Source organism: Misgurnus anguillicaudatus, chromosome 2 (assembly GCF_027580225.2).
Source record: "Misgurnus anguillicaudatus chromosome 2, ASM2758022v2, whole genome shotgun sequence".
Classification (NCBI taxonomy): Eukaryota; Metazoa; Chordata; class Actinopteri; order Cypriniformes; family Cobitidae; genus Misgurnus; species Misgurnus anguillicaudatus.
The window spans coordinates 29,243,323-29,263,824 of record NC_073338.2 but is presented as its reverse complement, the minus strand read 5'-3'; the positions used below and the strand labels follow the sequence as shown (position 1 = coordinate 29,263,824).

The 20,502-nt window shown below is 38.2% G+C and overlaps 2 protein-coding genes across 4 annotated transcripts; both read left to right on the top strand.

The window, feature by feature from the left end:
* Window positions 1-45: 45 nt before the first annotated feature.
* Window positions 46-11,530, top strand: palmda (palmdelphin a). The gene is made up of 9 exons (XM_055202416.2): window positions 46-252; window positions 2,684-2,735; window positions 3,131-3,211; window positions 3,349-3,467; window positions 4,277-4,391; window positions 5,091-5,115; window positions 5,351-5,467; window positions 5,549-6,421; window positions 11,274-11,530. The coding sequence occupies exons 2-9, from the start codon at window positions 2,691-2,693 to the stop codon at window positions 11,315-11,317; spliced, it is 1,419 nt and encodes a 472-aa protein (XP_055058391.1). The 5' UTR covers window positions 46-252; window positions 2,684-2,690; the 3' UTR covers window positions 11,318-11,530.
* Window positions 11,531-11,680: 150 nt separating this feature from the next.
* Window positions 11,681-20,491, top strand: LOC129442385 (uncharacterized). 3 transcript variants are annotated; one of them, XM_073876450.1, is made up of 4 exons: window positions 11,681-11,980; window positions 14,544-17,052; window positions 17,195-17,283; window positions 19,649-20,491. In XM_073876450.1, exons 1-4 carry the CDS (start codon window positions 11,828-11,830, stop codon window positions 19,733-19,735), a joined length of 2,838 nt encoding a protein of 945 aa, XP_073732551.1. In that variant the 5' UTR covers window positions 11,681-11,827; the 3' UTR covers window positions 19,736-20,491. The 3 variants fall into 3 exon arrangements, with proteins under 3 accessions (XP_073732551.1, XP_073732554.1, XP_055058389.2); XM_073876453.1 differs by having other exon boundaries at window positions 19,622-20,491; XM_055202414.2 differs by lacking the exon at window positions 11,681-11,980 and adding an exon at window positions 12,881-13,218.
* The last annotated feature ends 11 nt before the right edge of the window (window positions 20,492-20,502 follow it).

The following is a 20,502-nucleotide window of genomic DNA, read 5'->3' as shown; positions in this document are numbered from 1 at the left end:
TAGCCTGAGGGGATGGGCCATACTTTTGCAACTGTTGTCGTTCATTTCAGTCATTCACATACGACTAGATACGTGACACTTCTGTGGTGGCTCGTGGAAGCTCACTGGCATCTCATTGGTTAAGCGGAGGACTGTCAATCAGACCTAAACCACCTGCGCGCGCTCTTGTCGTTAAAGTAGCGCTGGTGTGGACTCTTTATGCGCGTGAACTTAGAAAACACTCCTGGATAACTGTTCATCTTCAACAAAACGGTAGGTTGTTCTCTTTTATTTAACTCTTTTTTTACTGAGGATGCAAGGACAAGTATTTAATCACATCGCTAACCTACGTCAATCGTGTTTTAGGTTTTGTATTGTTTAAAATGGAGGAAATTAAAGGGGTCTCCGACACTTTCCCGAATGTCATAAATGTTTCAGAAGTCTATGGAAATTTCCCTGATCAGATTTATATGATTTTAATGTAGAAGACACAGTTACAGCCGACATACTGTAATGGCAGCAGATGCCACAAGAGATTTACATCTTAACTCACTGGGGATCAGATTAGAGGAGATTAATAAGAAACTTACTTTCAGACAAACCAACAGAGAAACTGACCATGCGCAGGAAAGGCATGCAAAGTAAATTGAGTTTACACAATAAAGAGATGTAGGCTATAGCTATTCATAAGGTTATTTTTGTTTCCCAAAAGGTTTGCTTTGGATCTGAGCAATATGTAAAAGTATTAAAGTGGTGTAAAATTTACATTTCAATTGCTTTTCAATGATCTGTAAGTATGGATAATCCAAAAACAAACTGTAAGAATTTATTTTGTGCCTTTTTGAATCCATGCATATTGTGAACATGGGTGCAATGCAATGGGTTTCAGACCAAAAGGGCATTATGTTTAAAGAAACATTTAGATTTGTGCATGTTTGTTTTTATACATTTACTATCAGCTAATGGTTTTAATAGTAATTTCACATATTTATTGTAATCACTGTATGGTGATTTGATTGCTACTTTTAGATTGTGCCTGAGTCCAGTGAAATTCTTGACAAGAGTTTATCTATTGTATACAGAAACTCATTTCTACTCCTCTAACTCTTTGAGTCATCTTTGGGATTTTTATGCTGAACGCAACAGTTAGCAGTTAAACTGTTCAGTCAAAACTTGATTTTACTATAATGTATACCTTTACTATATTTACTACTATACTACTATATATGGTGGTGCACCACCTTATATCTAAAGCAGATGAGCAGAGTGCAGTTGAGTCAGCACTGGATAGTGTGTATGTATGTCCTGTATGAAACATACAGAGAGACAGGAAGTCTGGAGTCAGTCTCACATTTCCTGGAAAATGAAAGAGCAGCCTGAGGACCCACAGGCTCAAGTCAATCTAATGACTTGTGTTTGTCCTAAAATTGAACAATATATTACAAACGTTGGTAGGTTATGTAGAGGCAGATGAATTGAAATTTCTTCCTGGTGATTTATGCGTTATTTTGCCTTACTTCATGCTAGGACTGCAGGATATTGTGAAGTGCAATAACTTTCAATAACTCTCTGAATGAAGTATGAAGCTACTTCAAGGGGCAAGTTATTGCCTCTGGTCTTAGTGAAACCAAGCAGTGTTTTAGGAGGTCACCCACCCAGACACAGCAACCAAATCCTGTCATGCACATAGTGTATTTATGTTGATTTTATGGAATAAAAAATAACATTTGCACCATTTTTATGAAAGTTAAGACCTGAAAATGTCAAATGGTGTAACCGCCAATTGCGCCAAAGAATGAGAAATATTAAATATTTTATTTACCTTAATGGCGTAATCAAAAATCATTTAAAAATAAATTTTTATTTGTTATTTCTAAATGTAAATTTTGTAAAAATGTGTTTTTGTAATATTTGTCCTGACATATGCTGAAAAACGGCTCTGTTTTCTAAATAATCTTTGACAAATTATGTAAAAATTTATGTAAAAAAATCTTATTACACTAAACGAGATGATTATATTTTATTCCACATTTTTTAAGAATATATTTATATTTTAATTAAAAAAATACTAGTTACACCAATTGACACAGACCGGTTACGCCACATTGACATTTTTGCAATTATCGCCCAAATATTCTTTCAAAATGAAATAAAACCAGAAATTTTAGACTTGGTCCTCAAAAAAGAGAATGCAAGTAACATGCAAATTTATTTTGAAATTTTAACTCTTTCACATTTTAATTTATCCACACGGACACAAAATAATTAATGTCACGTAATTGACCCCCAAGCAGACTTCATAGACATGTTTGTTATATCTTACAGAAATATAATTAATTGTTTCTCACCATCCTTACCATGCTCAGATGCAAAAGCTAAATCCCAACTTTATCAAAAATGAGATAACCGAATGCTCTCAGCACGTATTATGTTCATCAAAAATACTTTCGATTTAAATCCACTCAATTCTGGCCTTGGGACATTTAGAAATACTGTATTGTTGGCAGAATCTATTTTTATCAGAATCTGATAAAAAAAAAATGCTTATTTACAAAAAATGTCAGACACACTTGGATGGTTTTGCAACTAACCTTTTCAATCTTTCTTACCTTTTTATAGTCTGAAAAACTTTTATCCACAAAAAAGAGCCTATAGATAAAAGTGTATAGTCATATAAATAAATGTTTCTCTTTCAATTGTTTAGAGGCAGAATGGAGGAAGCAGAACTGTTAAAGGAGCGTCTTCAAGCCATTACAGTAAGTCTGTCTCAGCTCAGCTGTGTGATTTTCAGCTTTCTAAATACTTATAATTAAAATTACACTTGTAATTCTAATTAATATTTTGAATAATCATTTATATAGTAATAGCTAACCTATATTAATGACTATTGTCCCCAGCAAATAAGTTTTTACATAGCTGTGCTAGCTTCATAGCTCCCATATGACTATGAGCATGGATTATACAATTAATATTGCTTGTCCACATATTTATTTGTTAAATAACCATGTAATGAATAGGATAATCAATCTCTCATTATTGCAATACTAAATGTATTAAAACTTCTTAGATGAGCAGAACAGGCATATAAAGTAATAACAATAGTATGTTGAATATTAGACCCAATCAAACATTTTATTATATTTGTCCACAGAATAAGAGAAAAATCCAAGAAGAAATTGCCCAGAAACGACTGGAGATTGACAGGGAGAAATTAAAGCTTCAGCATGTCAAGGTACCTTTATTATGTTAGATTGGTTGCAAACAATTTTTATTTTTGTTTCAAATATAATTTTTTAGTATCTGGTATTATCTGTAAGTCAGCATTATTAGGTTGCTTCATCTTTGAAGTATTTTTTTTGTCTTTTAAAGAAAAGGTCCATGAGAGATCTCTGGCTCTGTGATGGGGTGAACAGTAATAATGCACATGAAACACAAAAAGCTCTGGAAGATGCACAACAAACCAAACTTCTCAAGAGCAACATACATCGGTAAAATGTTTTGATGTATTACAATGTCTTGTTTGGTATTAAACTATTCGTTGGTTAATTCATTGCCATGTCATGGCAGGTCAAGTATATTGAACTTTTAAGTACACTTGAATCATTTTTTGTATGATCTGTATGAACCCTTAGGGTTAATTCTCATGAAGCTTTGTGTTATATTTAATTCAGTGTACCTCAGGGGTAGGCCCAAGGCTTTTACCCTGTGCTGCCCTATAATGACATCATCGACCAATAAGAGTGGAGCATGAGGCAAGAAGGGTGCAATGCTTTGTGACTGCATAGCATTGTGCTTACAATGAGGTCAGAGAGGAAATCCAAAAAAAGCAATGCCCTTGTCCTTGCGTGACTGCTACATGCAGGGCACATGCAGGGCACACCCAGGCACAAATATTGCTACTGTTACATATACATGAATATGGGAAATAATTCAGACTGATGATTACAGGCTCACATCAGTCTTTCTAAAGTAAATTCAAGTTTATTATCAACATTTTCTTTAAATTGCTTTCATAATCACTTAATAATCTCAAGTATTGTGGATGTGTCATATTGGGTGTAGCATGTCTCTTAGCAATGAGAATTCTGCTTGCACATTCTAGGTTTGTCATTCAGATAAGTGTGAACAGAGTGACAGGTGCTTTGTCAGGAATGACACACTTGTGTGAACTGACCTGGTAACAGATGCCAGTCTAATGTGTGTGTGTGCCAGGGTGTTTACAGGATTCCCACAGAAATGAGGGGATAAACAACAATGGCAGATTTAGAGAGTCATTATTTGAACTTTTGTTTTGTAGGATAGAGAAGGAGATTGAAACATTGGAGAGAGAAGAGATGATTATATCAACAAATGAGGGGCTGATACTGAAGAGGCTTAAAGCTATTGAAAAGTCTCCAGAAGAAATAATTAAGGTACACTGCTTATGAAACAACAAAACATAAAGTACTGTGCAAAAGTATTAGGCCACCATGCTACCATTAGATTTGTTGTTTTTGCAATGGTATAGTGATCATATATAATTATTTCTCAGTCTCTTTATTGGAATACAACCAGAAAATATAAGAAATGTGTATGAAAGGATTAGTCCATTTTCTTAAAAAAAATCCGGATAATTTGCTCACCACCATGTCGTCCAAACTGTTGATGTCTGTCTTTGTTCAGTCGAGAAGAAATTATGTTTTTTGAGGAAAACATTCCAGGATTTTTCTCATTTTAATGGACACAAACATGTAACAGTTTTAATGCAGTTTAAAATTGCAGTTTCAACGCAGTTTCAAAGGACTCTAAACGATCCGGAACGAGGCATGAGGGTCCTATCTAGCGAAACGTTTGTCATTGTTGGCATGAAAAATTAAAAATATGCACTTTTAAACCACAACTTCTCGTCTGCCTCCGTTCGTGTGATGAGCTAATCTAAATATGGATGGACATTAAAACTTTGCTAAAACAACAAAGCTGGCGATGGTGTCCTTTTGACTTTTGCACAGTACTGTATATTTGTACATTTTAAATGTGCTAAAACATCTGATTATTCTGATATGCAAAATTTATTCAGTTAGAAATCAAATTGTAAGGCAAACTTTAAGACATATTTTTGTATTTTTTTACAGGCAGTGAATGCAGATTTTATGTCAGGTAAAACAAACCTGTATCACAGTCACAATGCTAAACAGACCATAAAACAAATAACCAATGTATTTTGTGTTAAAATGTTCATATCATAAGCTAATAAATATATGAATAGTAAATGATGTATACATAATAAATAATATTGATCTTTTGCGCTTCATGTAGAGTCAGAGTAAAGAATAATTATATGAATTATTCAAATCATGAAATGCAGTGTTTTTAATGAAATATATTTTTGCAGAGCCAATCCATGTTCATTCAACAATGCAAAATATGCTAAAGCCCAACACACCTTTATTAAATCAGAGAAAGAAGAAAGACCTGGATGCAGAGGCCAAAAATGACCAAGCCAAACCTGGTAAACTGAAGTACAGTATAAAGACATTTCATTTAAACAATTTTAAAGCATATTACAAAGCATATTCATTGTCCTTCGCAGCTTTGTTAGCCATGGAAATTAATGTTCAGAAGGATTTGCGCACGGGTGAGAGCCAGGTCATCTCCACCTCCACCATTTCTCCCCAAGAGCTTCAGCAGAGGGGCATCAAAGTCTATGATGATGGCCGGAAAACCGTCTACGCTCTGCGCACAGACGGCAGTCAGCCTGGGGCGAACGGAGTAAATGAACTCAGTCCCGTAGAGGTAGAGGAGCTCCTCAGACAGGCTTCCGAAAATAAGAAGAGGTCCAATCACGTACAGAAAGAAGCGTTACATCCTTTCAGCGTTTCCCATACACCACAGTCATCCCCCAGAAAGACCCAAAGAGAGAGCCACCAATCCAATGGATACCAGGATCCCCACAGTGTGGAGTTGTCTGCATGGCCTGAACTTGTTTACAGCGACAGTGTACATTACCCCGAGGATATGGACCATGGAGTTCCTCTTTTGCCCATGCCCAATTACAATGATAGGCCAGAAGAGTATTTTCTCAACAGCTACAATCCTGAGTTATATATAGAGGAAATGCACGAGCACTATTACGATCCAAGAGAGAACCACAGGAGAATCCTGAATTCTGACATTAGCAGGCCAGACTCGGTCTGCTCTGAGGACTCCAAGCCCAGCGTTCTGAACGCTGTGCCGTCCGATGAGCCCATCACCATGATCTTCATGGGCTACCAGAATGCAGAAGAGGACAGCCAGGACTACGAAGGCTCCGTTCAGGCAGAGTTGGTGATTATTGGAGAAGGTGAAGATGATACAAGCACTAATCTGAACTCCAGTGTCAACAAAGCCTGTCCATACCAGGCTCTGGGAAAGGGGGCCGGATGGAAGAACAAAGAAGATGGCACCGAGAACCTATCAGCTACAGGTATCAGAAAGATCAAAAAAGTCAAAGGGACACAAAATCACTGCTGTGTGCAAATGTAGCATGCGGCACATCTGCTGTTTCACTAACATTCTTCTATGGTGCAGCTTCTCATCTGACTGGCTTCCATCACTCTGCATGTTGTCCTACAATTCTGCTTATAACTGCTGCTTTATAATGTCTTTCAACATTGATATTCGCTCATTTGTCTGACATGTGTTGTAGATACAGGTTTGCTCTGTTCCAAAACCTAGCCAGCTGGGTTGTAAGAAATTTAGCATCAGTTTCCCAGACAGGGTTTAGATTAATCCAGGACTTGGCCTTGCCTATTTTAGGACATTTAAGTGGTTTATACAAACATACCGTACAAAAAAAAAACATTACTGGTGTGCATTTTGTGACAAAACAATGGCACTGATGTTTGTTAAGATTATGTCAGTGCAAGGTATTGTTTTATTAAGACTGCTCAAACATGCATGGGACTACGATAAACCCTGTCTGGGAAACCGCCCCTTAATTTTGGCCAAATTCTATCTAGAGAATATTTGTGATCCTGCACCACAAAACCTTAACCTGATAAGGAACACTGTGCCGTACACGGTACACCCCTCCCTTGCACGTGAGGCTGCATTACGTCATTGTAACTTTGAAGCATTAAATCTTCAAAATATACGGTCATGCGGCACATCGTTGTAAAGCTTAGACTTTCGGGATTCCATTAAGCGCACACACAAAGCATAATATGATTTTTAGCAGTCATAAAACTGTAATCTAGTTGTTAGTTACCTGAACCGGGCGGTGCCGATTTAGGATATTATTAGGATATATATGTACCTTCAAAATATTCCCTTTATCCGCTTCGGTGAAATTGTCCAAAACAAATTGTTCATAAATCTCCAAAAGTCCAAGGAAATGGAATATCCGAGCCTTTTAATCCAAAACGATTTGTTCATCTCACAATCTTGACGTTTCTGACCGAATTACGATATAAATAGTGTATACAATTAGTTCACTAATAGACATTTGTTTGAATCTCACTTTTCATTCACTATTTATAATGAATATATTCGGATGTCACGTTTATTGTGCAACGTCTGAGGAACGTCTTATGGAATTTCAGCCGTTCCATAAAAGGCTACAGGTATTTTTTTGAAACAGAGATTTAAGCATAATCTAAAAGTGGAATAAATACGTTTTCCATTGATGTATTAACAACGGTTTGAAAATCTAGAATCTAAAGGTACATTCACGTGTCTAAATCTGGTTGTCTAAAACAAATGTGTAACTTTTACTCTAGTAACTGACGAGAGACGAATGACGTGAACTCCACTGCTTCGTTCTGATTGGTAGTCCCTCCAAAAAAAGTCGCTCATCATTTGCATAAAGTTAAGCTTTTCTTAACTTTATCTTGCGACTGAATGGTCACTGTCCCTCATGTCGCCGGATACGGCCCGGCTTCCATTAAAATTAATGAGATCGCATCGCTCTGCTCTTGCTAGTCGCTACTAATGTGAATATGGCTTACCCCTCGTTCAGACAGCCAGCAACGTTATCGCTGTGTGTCGCCCATCTCTTTCAATGAGGCGTGTTTAAATCTGGTTGTCATAAACAAATGAGTACCATCCACTCCAGTAACTGACGAGAGAAGGATGACGTAAACTCCACTGCTTCGTTCTCATTGGTAGTCGCTCCAGAAATTCGCTCAACATTTGCATAAAGTTAAACTTTTTTTAAAGGTGCTTTGTTACATACAGCAAACATCTCCTCACTATCTGCTTGCTGCCTGTCCGCTGATCAAACTGTAAAAAAGGCGATCTCTGTAGACAGCCCAGGCTCCACAAACTGCAATAAAAACACAGTGGCCAAACCTAGCATCACGAAACAAAACAAAGTGTTCCAGCCAATAAACGACAAGAAGGATTTTGGGGTGGGGGTTGGGCACGTTCATGAAAGCATGGAAGGGAGGGGGAGGAGTTAGCTACGCTCCGTTTGTTTGAAAACAGTTCAAACATCAACAAAAAGTGACGTCTCACAGATTCGCTTACTGTGGGTTTACACTAGAGGTCTTCTCGGGTCCAAAGAAATGTACCCGACCCGAAATGACCCGAATCACTTCATACCCGAACCCGACGTGCATAAATAAAAAAAATTTTAAGAAAGACTCGACCCGAGACAAACCAGAGAAAATTAGACCCGAGTCCGACCCGAACTAGTGAAAATTTTTTTTTAACCCGACTGGAACCGAATGTAAACAGCACTGACGTGTGTGCATTCTGCAGACCCACGCGCAGCAGTCAGACAGAAAGAAACTCCGGTGGCCTTGCAACCAATTTGGCGAGCTGCTCCATTCGTTTTACTTTGTTATTTGACGACAACACCAACGTAACCGCTAAAATGTACATTTATAATTGACTGACATGTTTGTCTCAACGAAAATGAACCTTCCGACAACCACACAATGTCGCTTGGCAAACAGATGAGAGGTTTGAAAAGGACATTGACGCACACAGGCGAGAAAGTTTGGGTCTTCTCGGGTCCGTTCAGAAAAAACACATTCATTTTTAAATTACCCGAGACCCGATGCCGCATTATTGTACCCTACCCGTGTCCAAGGCACATGGGAAACTTTTAGACCCGAACCTGATCGGGTCTCGGGTCAGACCTCGGGTTTTCGGATCTAAGTGGACCCGTAAAGACCTCTAGTTTACACCAAACGCGAAGCGACGCGTCATTCGTATCGCCCCACGCGAGTACGCGTATGATCGCGTCTTTCCATTGACTTTGTATGTAATCTACTCGCGCAAATCATTGAACTCGCATCTGGTGTAAACGGTCACTTTTGCTTGTGTCGCCGGAAGTCGCCAGGTTTCCACTGAAATTAATGAGATTGCGTTGCTCTGCTACTGCTGGTCGCTGGCTGTCTGAATGGGGCGACAGCGATAACGTCGTTGACTGTCTGAACCAGGGTGCAAAAAAATCTAAATATTGATATAATTGCATTTAAAGTCCAAATATATTTACAGTAGAACATATTTACAAAATATCTTCATGGAACATGATCTTCATAATATCGTCATGATTTTTGGCACAAAAAAAATCCATAATGCACTGCAATGTGGTCACTGAAAAACTAAAACAAGCTAGGAGACAAAACGAGAGACAGGAAGATTATATTTCACCCAGTGCTGAAAAGAACTGATAAATATATTTTAGTGTAATTAATGCGCTGCTTTACCCAATATGTGTGCACTTCTTACAGGCAGTGATGTAGCTCAGAAGGTTTTTGGAACAGACCCTGTTGTCTGCTCTGTATGGCTTTAAAACTGTATCTCCCTCCAGTGGTGGAAGGGCAGAAATTGCTGCAATCACTTTTCCTTTTATTTACAGCTGCCAAAACTCAATCGTTTTTTTACTTTTATGTATATTAATTAGGGCTGCATAACAATTAATTGCAACTAATTGTTTGCGTATATTAATTGTGTATAACTATGTATATATACATACACACACATGTATACATTTAAGAAATATTTACATGTGTAAATACATTTGTATATTTATATATAATTATTAATAATTAATACATAAATATATTTTCTCTTCAAATTATACTTGCATGTGTGTGTATCTATATATACATAATTATTATACATGATACACACATATATAAACAAAAACTTTTTTCTGCAAACGATTAGTTGCGAATAATTGTTATGCAGCCCTTATTAATTTAGCCACTGTTCTTTCGACACTTGTAGTGATGGGCATGACAGCATGCCATCTGCCATGACATAAAAAGTGTCATGCTTGCTGTCATGGATAATGCTTCTTTTCTGTCATGCACCTCTTACGTATGCAACTGTGCTTTGACTGTGTGCGTGTGGTTTGGTAATACAACAGTGAACCTTTATAATAAACCTGATTTTGAATGAGTCTTGCTTTTATATTATAATGATAATAATTATAATGTATACTGTAATGGTATTATATTTTTTAAAGGTTATGTTTAAAGGGATAGTTCACCCAAAAAAAATTCTGTCATCATTTACTCATCCTCATGTTGTTCAAAACCTTATTTATTCTGTTGAACATGAAGATATTTTGATTGTAGATGGTAACCACACAGTTGACAATATCCATTGGGAGAAAACAAATATTTAGGTCAGTGGATACCGTCAACTGTGCTTATCATCTACGATTAAAATATCTTCTTTTGTATTTAACAAAATAATGAAACTCATACATTTTTAGAACAACATGAGGGTAAATAAATGATAACAGTATTAATGGGTGAACTATCCCTTTAATTATGCAATACCCATACAGATCTTCCTAGAAAACACTCTCACATACACAGAGCACATGATGGTGGGCAGATAATTTGCCACACGTCTTCCAACCCTAAGAAGCTTTAATGAAGGCATGATGGTGTGCTTGAAACACTTACATAATCAGTCTTTTAGATTAAAGGGGCCATGGTACAAGACTTTTTTAAGATGTCAAATACATATTTGGTGTCCCCAGAGCACGTATGTGAAGCTTTAGCTCAAAATACCATATAAATAATTTTTTATAGCATGTTAAAATTGCCACTTTGTAGGTGTGTGCAAAAATGTGCCGTTTTGGGTGTGTCCTTTAAAATGCAAATGAGCTGATGAAATTCAGACACTGATCTACCCATGTACAGAAGAATGATTCAGTGAGGAGGCACAATAACACAGAGAGGTATTGAGCTATGGTATTGTATGATGATGGACTTGATGTACATCAGGATGTCTGTATTGTCCATTGACTTCTGTTGAGAGGATAGAACTGAACGGCTAAATCAATTGCTTTTCTCTCCTGCTCCCTACAGCACTACAGATACAGATGAAGAAACTGGGCCAGACTAGTGTCTAACATGGACCGTTTGTAGAAATCTGGGAATCTTGTCTTTTAAACTTAATCACGACTAAAGCTAAATCAACCTTAATCTCATAATCCTATAGTTGATTATTTTGTTATGTTAAATGTAAGTGCTTGCTATAACAAAATGTTTGTAATGAAATTTTAACTAATGATTTATTATGACTATCACTTACGAAAGCTACACATAAAAACTCAAAACTGACAGATTTGGCTATTTAGTGACTATTTGATTTTTCCTTATATAAAAAAATGTAAAACATAAAAGCATATAAAATACTTTTTGGTTAACAATATTACTTTTTGGTTTTGTTACGTAAAAGCAATGAGAAAATAAATATTAAAATACTAAATCCAATCCCACACAACACTGTCTCTGCATTTTCTGTGCACCTGTACAGCCACCTTTGTGATAAAAAGCCCCTGGTGTGAGGCTTGAGTGCAAGTATATTTTTAGGTATATTCCTTTGCATTTCTCTGTGTATTTGACACAGTAAGCTTGCCATGTCTGTCAGTGGAATTACTTTGCTGCCATTGGCTGATTCCCACGCATTCAATCAGAACTGTGGCACACACACACACACACATACATGCACTCTGAAAAGGAAGAAGACCTCCACTGCTAAGCAAGACCCACTCAAAGCTCCATCACTGAGTGTAAGTATTCAAAACTTTTCTATTATTGTTCATGAAATGTGAGTTTAAACTAAAGTAAACCATTGGGATTGTGAGTAAAAGACAGCTAAAGTGATCAGTTTGTTGGTATTTGACCATGTTGCTTCTCATCCAAGTGTGTAGGATGTTAGCTAAAACATGCAGAGCTCGAGCCTGGCAACAGACACACAGAATACTCAGTATATTATTTCACCATGCTGTTCTGCAAGCTGGTGTGAGCTATATTATGCTAGTTTAAGAAAACTCACACGAACCCAATAAAATATATGATCATATCAGAAAGATGCATGCAAACATTTGTATGTGACAGTGAAATGAAAAGTTTGGGGTCAAAAAGGGACAAGGCCGACCTGTTGGGATGTAATTTAACCTATGCTGGGTTGTATCAACCCAAAATGCTGGGTTCTTTTTTTACCCATTGTTGGACTCAAATATAAACATTTTCTGGGTTAATTTACAGCTTTATGCATTTTTGAAAATAACCCAGCATGTTTGTGTACATTAAATCACTATTAGCCTACTAAAGGTTTGGCAAATAAAAAAACATCACAGAGTGATACATGCGGATCTGGAGATTTTGTCACCTGGGGGGTTAAAAGAAGTTAAACTGTAGCTGAAATTTTGAATTTAATAGTGCATCAATGGTTTGTTGCTCTTTTGTTAAGCCAATGCACAGGGTCTAGAGTCTAAATAAACCTTTAGGATTTATCCAGACATTTTTCTTTAATTTCTCCAGAAAACGGCAACAAGTTTTGCCTTTAATAGACCTTTACCAAATCTGAATAAAGTTTTACACAGGGTCATGGGCAATAATAGCGATGCATGATGTCTGAATAATTCAGATAAGTACATTATTATAAAAGGCATGTGAGAAAAAAAACCGTCACACCACTTGCACGTTTAATATTGCGTGGGCAAAAGCAAGCGTTCAATAGTTGCTTCAGAAAGTGTGCGCGCGCCCATCTGCTGCTCAGTGTTGCCGGGCTGGCGGGGCTGAAACATTCACTCAATATCTCTTATATCTGCTCTGTTTCACATGTGACATCGCTGACGGATCGAACAGGGATTTGTCACCAACTCCCGTCGAGTTCAACCCTATGAAATACTCTCGACGCGTCGCCATTTGGTTACTCGCGTTATTCGTACACATTATTCAGGCATGTGCGTATTGCGCTAGGCTGGAGATGATATCCGTGTGGCTGCTCTTTTTAAAGCTGCTGGTAGGTATCCAAATATTAAAGCTTATCTGTTGCATCCTTTTCTGCATGCGCAGAGCACGAAGTGGGAATGATGCAGAAATTCAGTGTGCTGCAATTGTGCGTGCTTGGCACAGTGTGTGGATTTTAAAGGGTTATGCTGCATCGTCTCCATCCCAAAATATTTGTCATCCATCATCCATTTGTACCATTAACACTGCAATGATACAGTATCACAGATCCTGTTTTTCACAGATCACAGTTTTAGCTGCATTGTATCCATACAAATGTTATTTGTTATTGCACTCTTGAGGAGAAGTTTGACTGAATGCAACAGCCTCTCTTATTGGATAATACTTGATGACATCACTGGTCTCTGAACAGTTTCACTGCTGACAAAGTTAATGTGGTGTTCAGACATCAGAAATCTATTTTCCAAAACAGAGAAGACAGCTTTAGGGTAAACACAGGGACAGCACCAGTCCCGCATGAGAGGACATCCTGTCCACTCAATATGATCGATGAATTTGTTTCTCTTAACTAAATAAACTTGATAACTATAATGCACCCTCTGCATTGGAATATAAGGAGTGAACTTTTTATGTAAAACAGATTTTTCATATCTCATCATAACTGTCCTCATTAGAGCAAGTTGCTAGGCAACAAATCAGATTCTCCGAAATCATATCATGCCAACAAATTATGACTACTATGCCAGTAAATTGTCATAATGCCCATCCACTTCTCGGAATTTAGTATATGTGAGAGCTGCACTGAAGCAGCTTGAATAGAATGGAATGACAAACTGCTAAGTGATAAATGAGGAGACAGGAATTTAATCAGCCTAGGTATTAAAACACACGGAAAGAAAAAATTTAAAGGAGGATACGATTATGTAGTTATTGTCTTTTTATGAGTGCAGTCATAGCTTTTAAAATAAAAGTGCTTTTATGAAAACTGTAGAAGGGAAATGTACTGTAATAAAACCGTACCTTTACTGAGCTTCACTTACAAGGCATATTATCACAACTTTGCACAAGGCAAAGCTATACATGAAGCCAAGCTATATATATATATAATAAATAAATATTGAAATTAAGGCAATTTTACAATGTGCTTTGGCGGGCAACTCACAGACTCTGTATGGGCAACCTGGTGCCCACGGGCACCATGTTGGAGACCACTGGTGTATAGAATAGAAGCAGTCAACATGATCTTGTATCTTCATAAAAAGGAGCAACACTGGAGTCATTGGTGTCTGTTGCTGTGTTTTATGCATCCGGTGTTTCTTAGCGTGGTCTTGTGTTTCTTTAATTCTCAACAGAACTTTCTTAAACTAACTTTCATAGAGAGCTACAGCTGGTGTGAGAAGGTCAAATGGAAGTGAACTAAACGAAGGCAAACCCTCTGTAAATCAGCAACAACAAGAGCAGGAACACGTCTCTGAAGCAGTCACCATGGAGACCAGCCAGCTTTCAGAAATGGCTGATATAACCGACTGTAAAATGGATTCTGGGTATGCAGAGGACCAGAAAAGTGAGGAGGAGGAAAAGGAGGAGGAGAAAGTAAGATTTGCCACAGATTTCTCAGAGTGCCTGGAACCCACAAAGCTCCACTCAGAAGAAGACATGGATGAAAGCAAAGGCGTAACAAATGAATGTGGGGGCTCAGGTAAATCTGATGGGAGCACAATCTCTCAAGAAAGCATTTCGGTCAAGGTCAGTGAACAAGAGCAGTCAAACTGCACCGAATCTTTGAACTCTGAGTCTTACGATAACTCCGAACCAGAAAAAGAACAGGAACTCAACATTAGTAATGATTCCCAGGAGGAAAAACACAGTGAACCAGAAGAAACGGTGGATGCACTAGAAAAATCTGTGTTGGAAGAGCAGATCAGTGAGCTGACAATTTCTGAAGTCCTCTGTGAATCTTGTCTAGATGTTGACCGAGATGATCTCAGTGATTGTCTGCATGTGGAGATGGCTATTATTTCATCAGACAGTGATGTAGAGGAGCAATGGAGACCCACAGTTGACAAAGAACAGATTGGAGAAAATGGAGATCTTGAACCAAATGTAAATTCTGAAGACCAAGCAATGCAGAAAGACAATGCGATGACTGAGAGCAATGCTGAACCTGAAGATGGAGACACAGACATGAACATTAGTGAAAGTGATATTTTTAAACAACCCGAATATCCCACAGAATGTGATAATGTTACTGAAAGCAATGCTCAACCTGAAGATGGAGATGGAAACACTGACATGAAAATTATTGAGAGTGATATTTTGGAACAACCCGAGTATCCCACAGAATGTGAGAATGTGACTGAAAGCAATGCTGAACCTGAAGATGGAGACACCGACATGAAAGTTAGCGAAAGTGATATTCTAAAACAACCTGAATATCCCACAGAATGTGATAATGTTACTGAAAGCAATGCTCAACCTGAAGATGGAGACACCGACATGAAAATTAGTGAAAGTGATATTCTGGAACAACCCGAATATCCCACAGAATGTGATAATGTTACTGAGAGCAATACTGAAGATGGAGACACTGACATGAACATTAGTGAAAGTGATATTCTGGAACAAACCGACTATCCCACAGAATGTGAGAATGTGACTGAAAGCAATACTGAACCTGAAGATGGAGACACAGACATGAACATTAGTGAAAGTGATATTCTGGAACAACCCGACTATCCCACAGAATGTGAGCTGCAAGATATTTCTTTAGATTCCTCTGCCCATTACTGTAGTTTAACTGAGATACCCGAGGACGAAGGAGAGCTTGTGAAAAGCTCAGTGCACAACCTCCAGCGCTTGTCCTGTTCAACATCAGAGCTTGACAAAAAGTTACCACAGGACTTTTGTGTGGTTCAGGAAATAAAAAGCGAGAATGTCAGCACCGAGCATTTGGATTTCAGGGTGGCACGTCAGCAATGGCAGAAGATGGAAGAGCAAACCAAGGGTCAGGTGCATCGGCCGATGGTGAGACATGGGCCTTGCCAGGGTGGTCACAGCTTCATGTACACACCTGTGCGCAATATTGATCGCCTGAGAAAAGACCCTGACACAGAGAGTCTTAGTTTGGGAGATTGCCCGCATACTCAGTTTAGCCCCTGTTCGGAGGACTCCGGTTTGGATGTTACCAGCTACAGGTCTCCTTATGATGAACCGGAGACTCCGGTAGAAAGGGAGATTCGTGAAGCTCTGGAGAGAGAGGAGAATTTTAGACACGAGAGAGCAAAGGTAAAAGCCTCTGCTGGTGAGGCTACACAAGTTAAACCCAAGCCTTGTGCTATTCCTCACAGCAGATCAGAGCCAGGAGAAAGGGGAAGGATGTTCAACACGCCAGAAGACAGATGCAGGTCTCAGAGATCTTCTAGTGCCAGAACTCCAACGTTCCCCATCGCTGCTTCATCTGCTCCCACGTACCATGAAATGACAGCCAACAATGTCATTATACTCGAGCCGGATTCCTACCCCACAAGCCCAAGGAACAGAGGGAAAGGTGGTCTGCTCTCTCCAGGGACAAGCAGTTTCCAAGAATGGCCATCAGATACGAACAACGTCATTATCCTGGAGACATCTAATCTCATCATCCGAAGCGCCTCAGAATTTTGCCTGAGCACTGCGTGCCAGGAGACACAAGAGAGCACATTTCACAACAATCCCTTCTTCAAACTCCGCTCTCATAGCACCCAGTCTCTGGTGGACCAGGAGATCAAGATAGTTAGGCAGAGAGAAGAAGAGCTCAGGAAGCAGAGAGCACAACTATATGCAAAGGAAAGATATGACACGGTCCTTGTTTCCCCCAGCCAATTGCAGAATTTCTCTTATGAGAGACCAGGTAACATATTCAATATATAGAAATCGATTCATGAAGCCATTTATTGTTGTTTTGTTTTTTGGGAAGTATTTACTTCAATGCTGTCCTCACATAAAGATGTACGATAGTAAATGATGTAACTTCTTTAATGGACACTTTACAGGTGAGGCACCAACGAAATCTAAGTCATCCCCATCATCCCCATCAAAGACACGCAAAATGGACCGCTCCACTTTGTCCTGTGACAACAAGGTACTTCACAGTATGCCAAATATTAGCATGTTTGGCCTGTTTCACACCACACACATGTACTGTAGCTGTAACACAGTCTCACCCCATGTCGTCAATATTTGACGACACTTGACCATTCATCAATATGTGACGCGGAGGGTATACCTTTCGCGTCATTTTTTGACGAACTGGGGACTTCAATACTATTACGTCCGTTGCATTCTCTTCTCCTATTTTCTTACCATTTTCGCGTCGGTTTAGGGTTAGATTACGCAAAATTAAACAGTGTACGCGAAATTAAACAGTGTACGCGAAATTAAACAGTTGTCACCTGGCGTTGGGGTTAGAAACAGTTGTCACAGTCTCACCCCATGTCGTCAATATTTGACGACACTTGACCATTCGTCAATATGTGACGCGGAGGGTATACCTTTCGCGTCATTTTTTGACGAACTGGGGACTTCAATACTATTACGTCCGTTGCATTCTCTTCTCCTATTTTCTTACCATTTTCGCGTCGGTTTAGGGTTAGATTTACATAATGACATCCCTACCCAAACCTAACTCTAACCCCAACGCCAGGTGACAACTGTTTCTAACCCCAACGCCAGGTGACAACTGTTTAATTTCGCGTACACTGTTTAATTTCGCGTACACTGTTTAATTTTGCGTAATCTAACCCTAAACCGACGCGAAAAATGGTAAGAAAATAGGAGAAGAGAAATTAAACAGTGTACGCGAAATTAAACAGTGTACGCGAAATTAAACAGTTGTCACCTGGCGTTGGGGTTAGAAACAGTTGTCACCTGGCGTTGGGGTTAGAGTTAGGTTTGGGTAGGGATGTCATTATGTAAATCTAACCCTAAACCGACGCGAAAATGGTAAGAAAATAGGAGAAGAGAATGCAACGGACGTAATAGTATTGAAGTCCCCAGTTCGTCAAAAAATGACGCGAGAGGTGTGCCCTCCGCGTCACGTGTTGGCGGGTGGTCGGGTGTCGTCAAATATTGACGACCTGGGGTGAATCAACGTCTTTATTCATAAATATGTCCTTGTTGGTGTCAATTGACCTCTGCCAATGATCTAACTTTTCTTTGTAAGCTTAGAATTTCTGCTCTTTACTTACATTGAACGGGTAAGTCCAAGGAGGCTTCCATGTCGTTCTGAAAATACTGATAAACTATAATAGCAGAGAGGGACAAAAAGCACTAGCCTACCAACGCGTTTCCACAACGCGTTTTTATTCAGAGCACGTGAACCAGCTGAAACGGACAAGGAGATCAGTGATTACATAACGGCTACCGTGGTTGCAACACGCATTTGGAAAAGCGAGGCGCTAGAGAGCACTATTCGTTTGAATGCAAAATACAATTTTACCATGCGGGTAAATCCTACTTACTGTCCCTTTAACACTGCATTTTAAGGTATACATTGTTTTATCAATACAGTATGTGTGTTCCCTATATGTGACCTTTTGCACTGCTGATGCAATGTTTTACCACTGAGCTATCCAGCAGTCAGGTTAACCCTACAATGATTATGTTATTTAATAACAGTTATAAAATAAAAAAATGTACAGTAGATTAGTGGGACATTAAGATTATTATTACAAATTTGATCATTGTGAAATCCAATTAAGAAGTGTGGACCACAAAAAAGGCCTGGATTCACTCAGTCCATCATTGCATGACAAACATTTACAGTATATACGAATGTTGGGTTAGTGATTTGCTCCAGTATTTTGTTTATTAATAAAAGACAATACTGAAAAAAATATATATATTTTTGAATTCACTTAAAGGAACAGTATGTAGGATTGTGGCCAAAACTGATATTGCAGTCACAAAACTTGCGGCTAAAACTGGTTCTGCAATCACACAACTGGTGGCCAATACACAACATGACAACATAAACATCAGTTCAGGGCTGCAACTCCACTTTTTAAATGACAATATCCTGGCCAGACCACTGTTATAAGTGATATGTAAGTATTTGAAATGATTAATTGATATAATTTTCTTACATACTGTTCCTTTAAAGTTATTTTTCTGTGTAATGTTTGTCAGGTGCATTATGTGCAGCAAAAATAGACTCACCCACTACTGCCTGTGTTGCTTACACAGACAGCCAAAATAAATGTGAGCCACCTACTGTGCATGTGCAGTGTGAAACAGGCCTGTGAGTTTTTAAACTGCATCCTTTTTGGTTTGTTTGTGCATTTATGTGTTTTAACATTATCATATTTACAGTAACTGTCCTGAAATTTCATTCCAGTGCATCTTTCTGTTTTTCATTCAAATGTGTTTTACAACTCATTGGTTTGTGCTCATTTCACCTTGAAACTGGAAACTGCGTGCAGTTTTACAGGTGAAACTTTCTCCTTTAGCTCCCCTTCCCTCGAGTCAGACGGAAAAGCGCCCTGGTCCAGAGATGGGAGGCGGGCATCTTTGCCAATCATCAGCAAGAAGACTGAATGATTTGACTAAACGAAGCACATAAGCAAGTATTCTGTCTCTGTTACCGTGCGAGCATGTACACTAGTTTTAGAAAGTAAAGCTTTTAGAGTTATAATAAAACAGATATTTATTAGGCAAGTTATAAAAATATTAAAACTTTTGTCACAGCACAACTGACCTTTTTACAGTGTGAATAGTATTTTCATTCAGAATTTTATCCTGGATAAACTTTTATATTATTGCATTTAAAGAATAATTTATAATATATTCTTAATGTACAAAAGCCAAATATTAAGATCCTTATTCAAATTTTACAATACATGCATTGTTAAGAAAATGAAATTAAGTCTTACAATAACAAATATATTTCTTGTTGCTTAAAAAAATCTCATTTCAACCATAATTGTCTAATCAAAAGTGCAATTTGAAACAGGAAATATGTTTGTACTGATATGTCTTACATAACAGTGTTGGATCTGCTGTAATTGTTTGAGTATACAGTATTTTCTATGTAGCTTCCAGATGTGTTACACGATAAGTAACTGGTTTCTGTATCATATTGAGCATTTTAACTATTTCCTGTTTTGATTGCCTGCTAATAATGTAAACAAGTATTCCTTTGTGAAACTACTTCATTAAAAATGTGTGCATTTTCCTTCATAATATTCATGAATGACACTGGATCGTAGATATTGTTTCTTTCTTGCAGTATGCTGTCAATGCAAAAACTGTAAAATGTAAACCTTTAAATAAAATGAAATTAGTATTGATAACATTTTCTCTT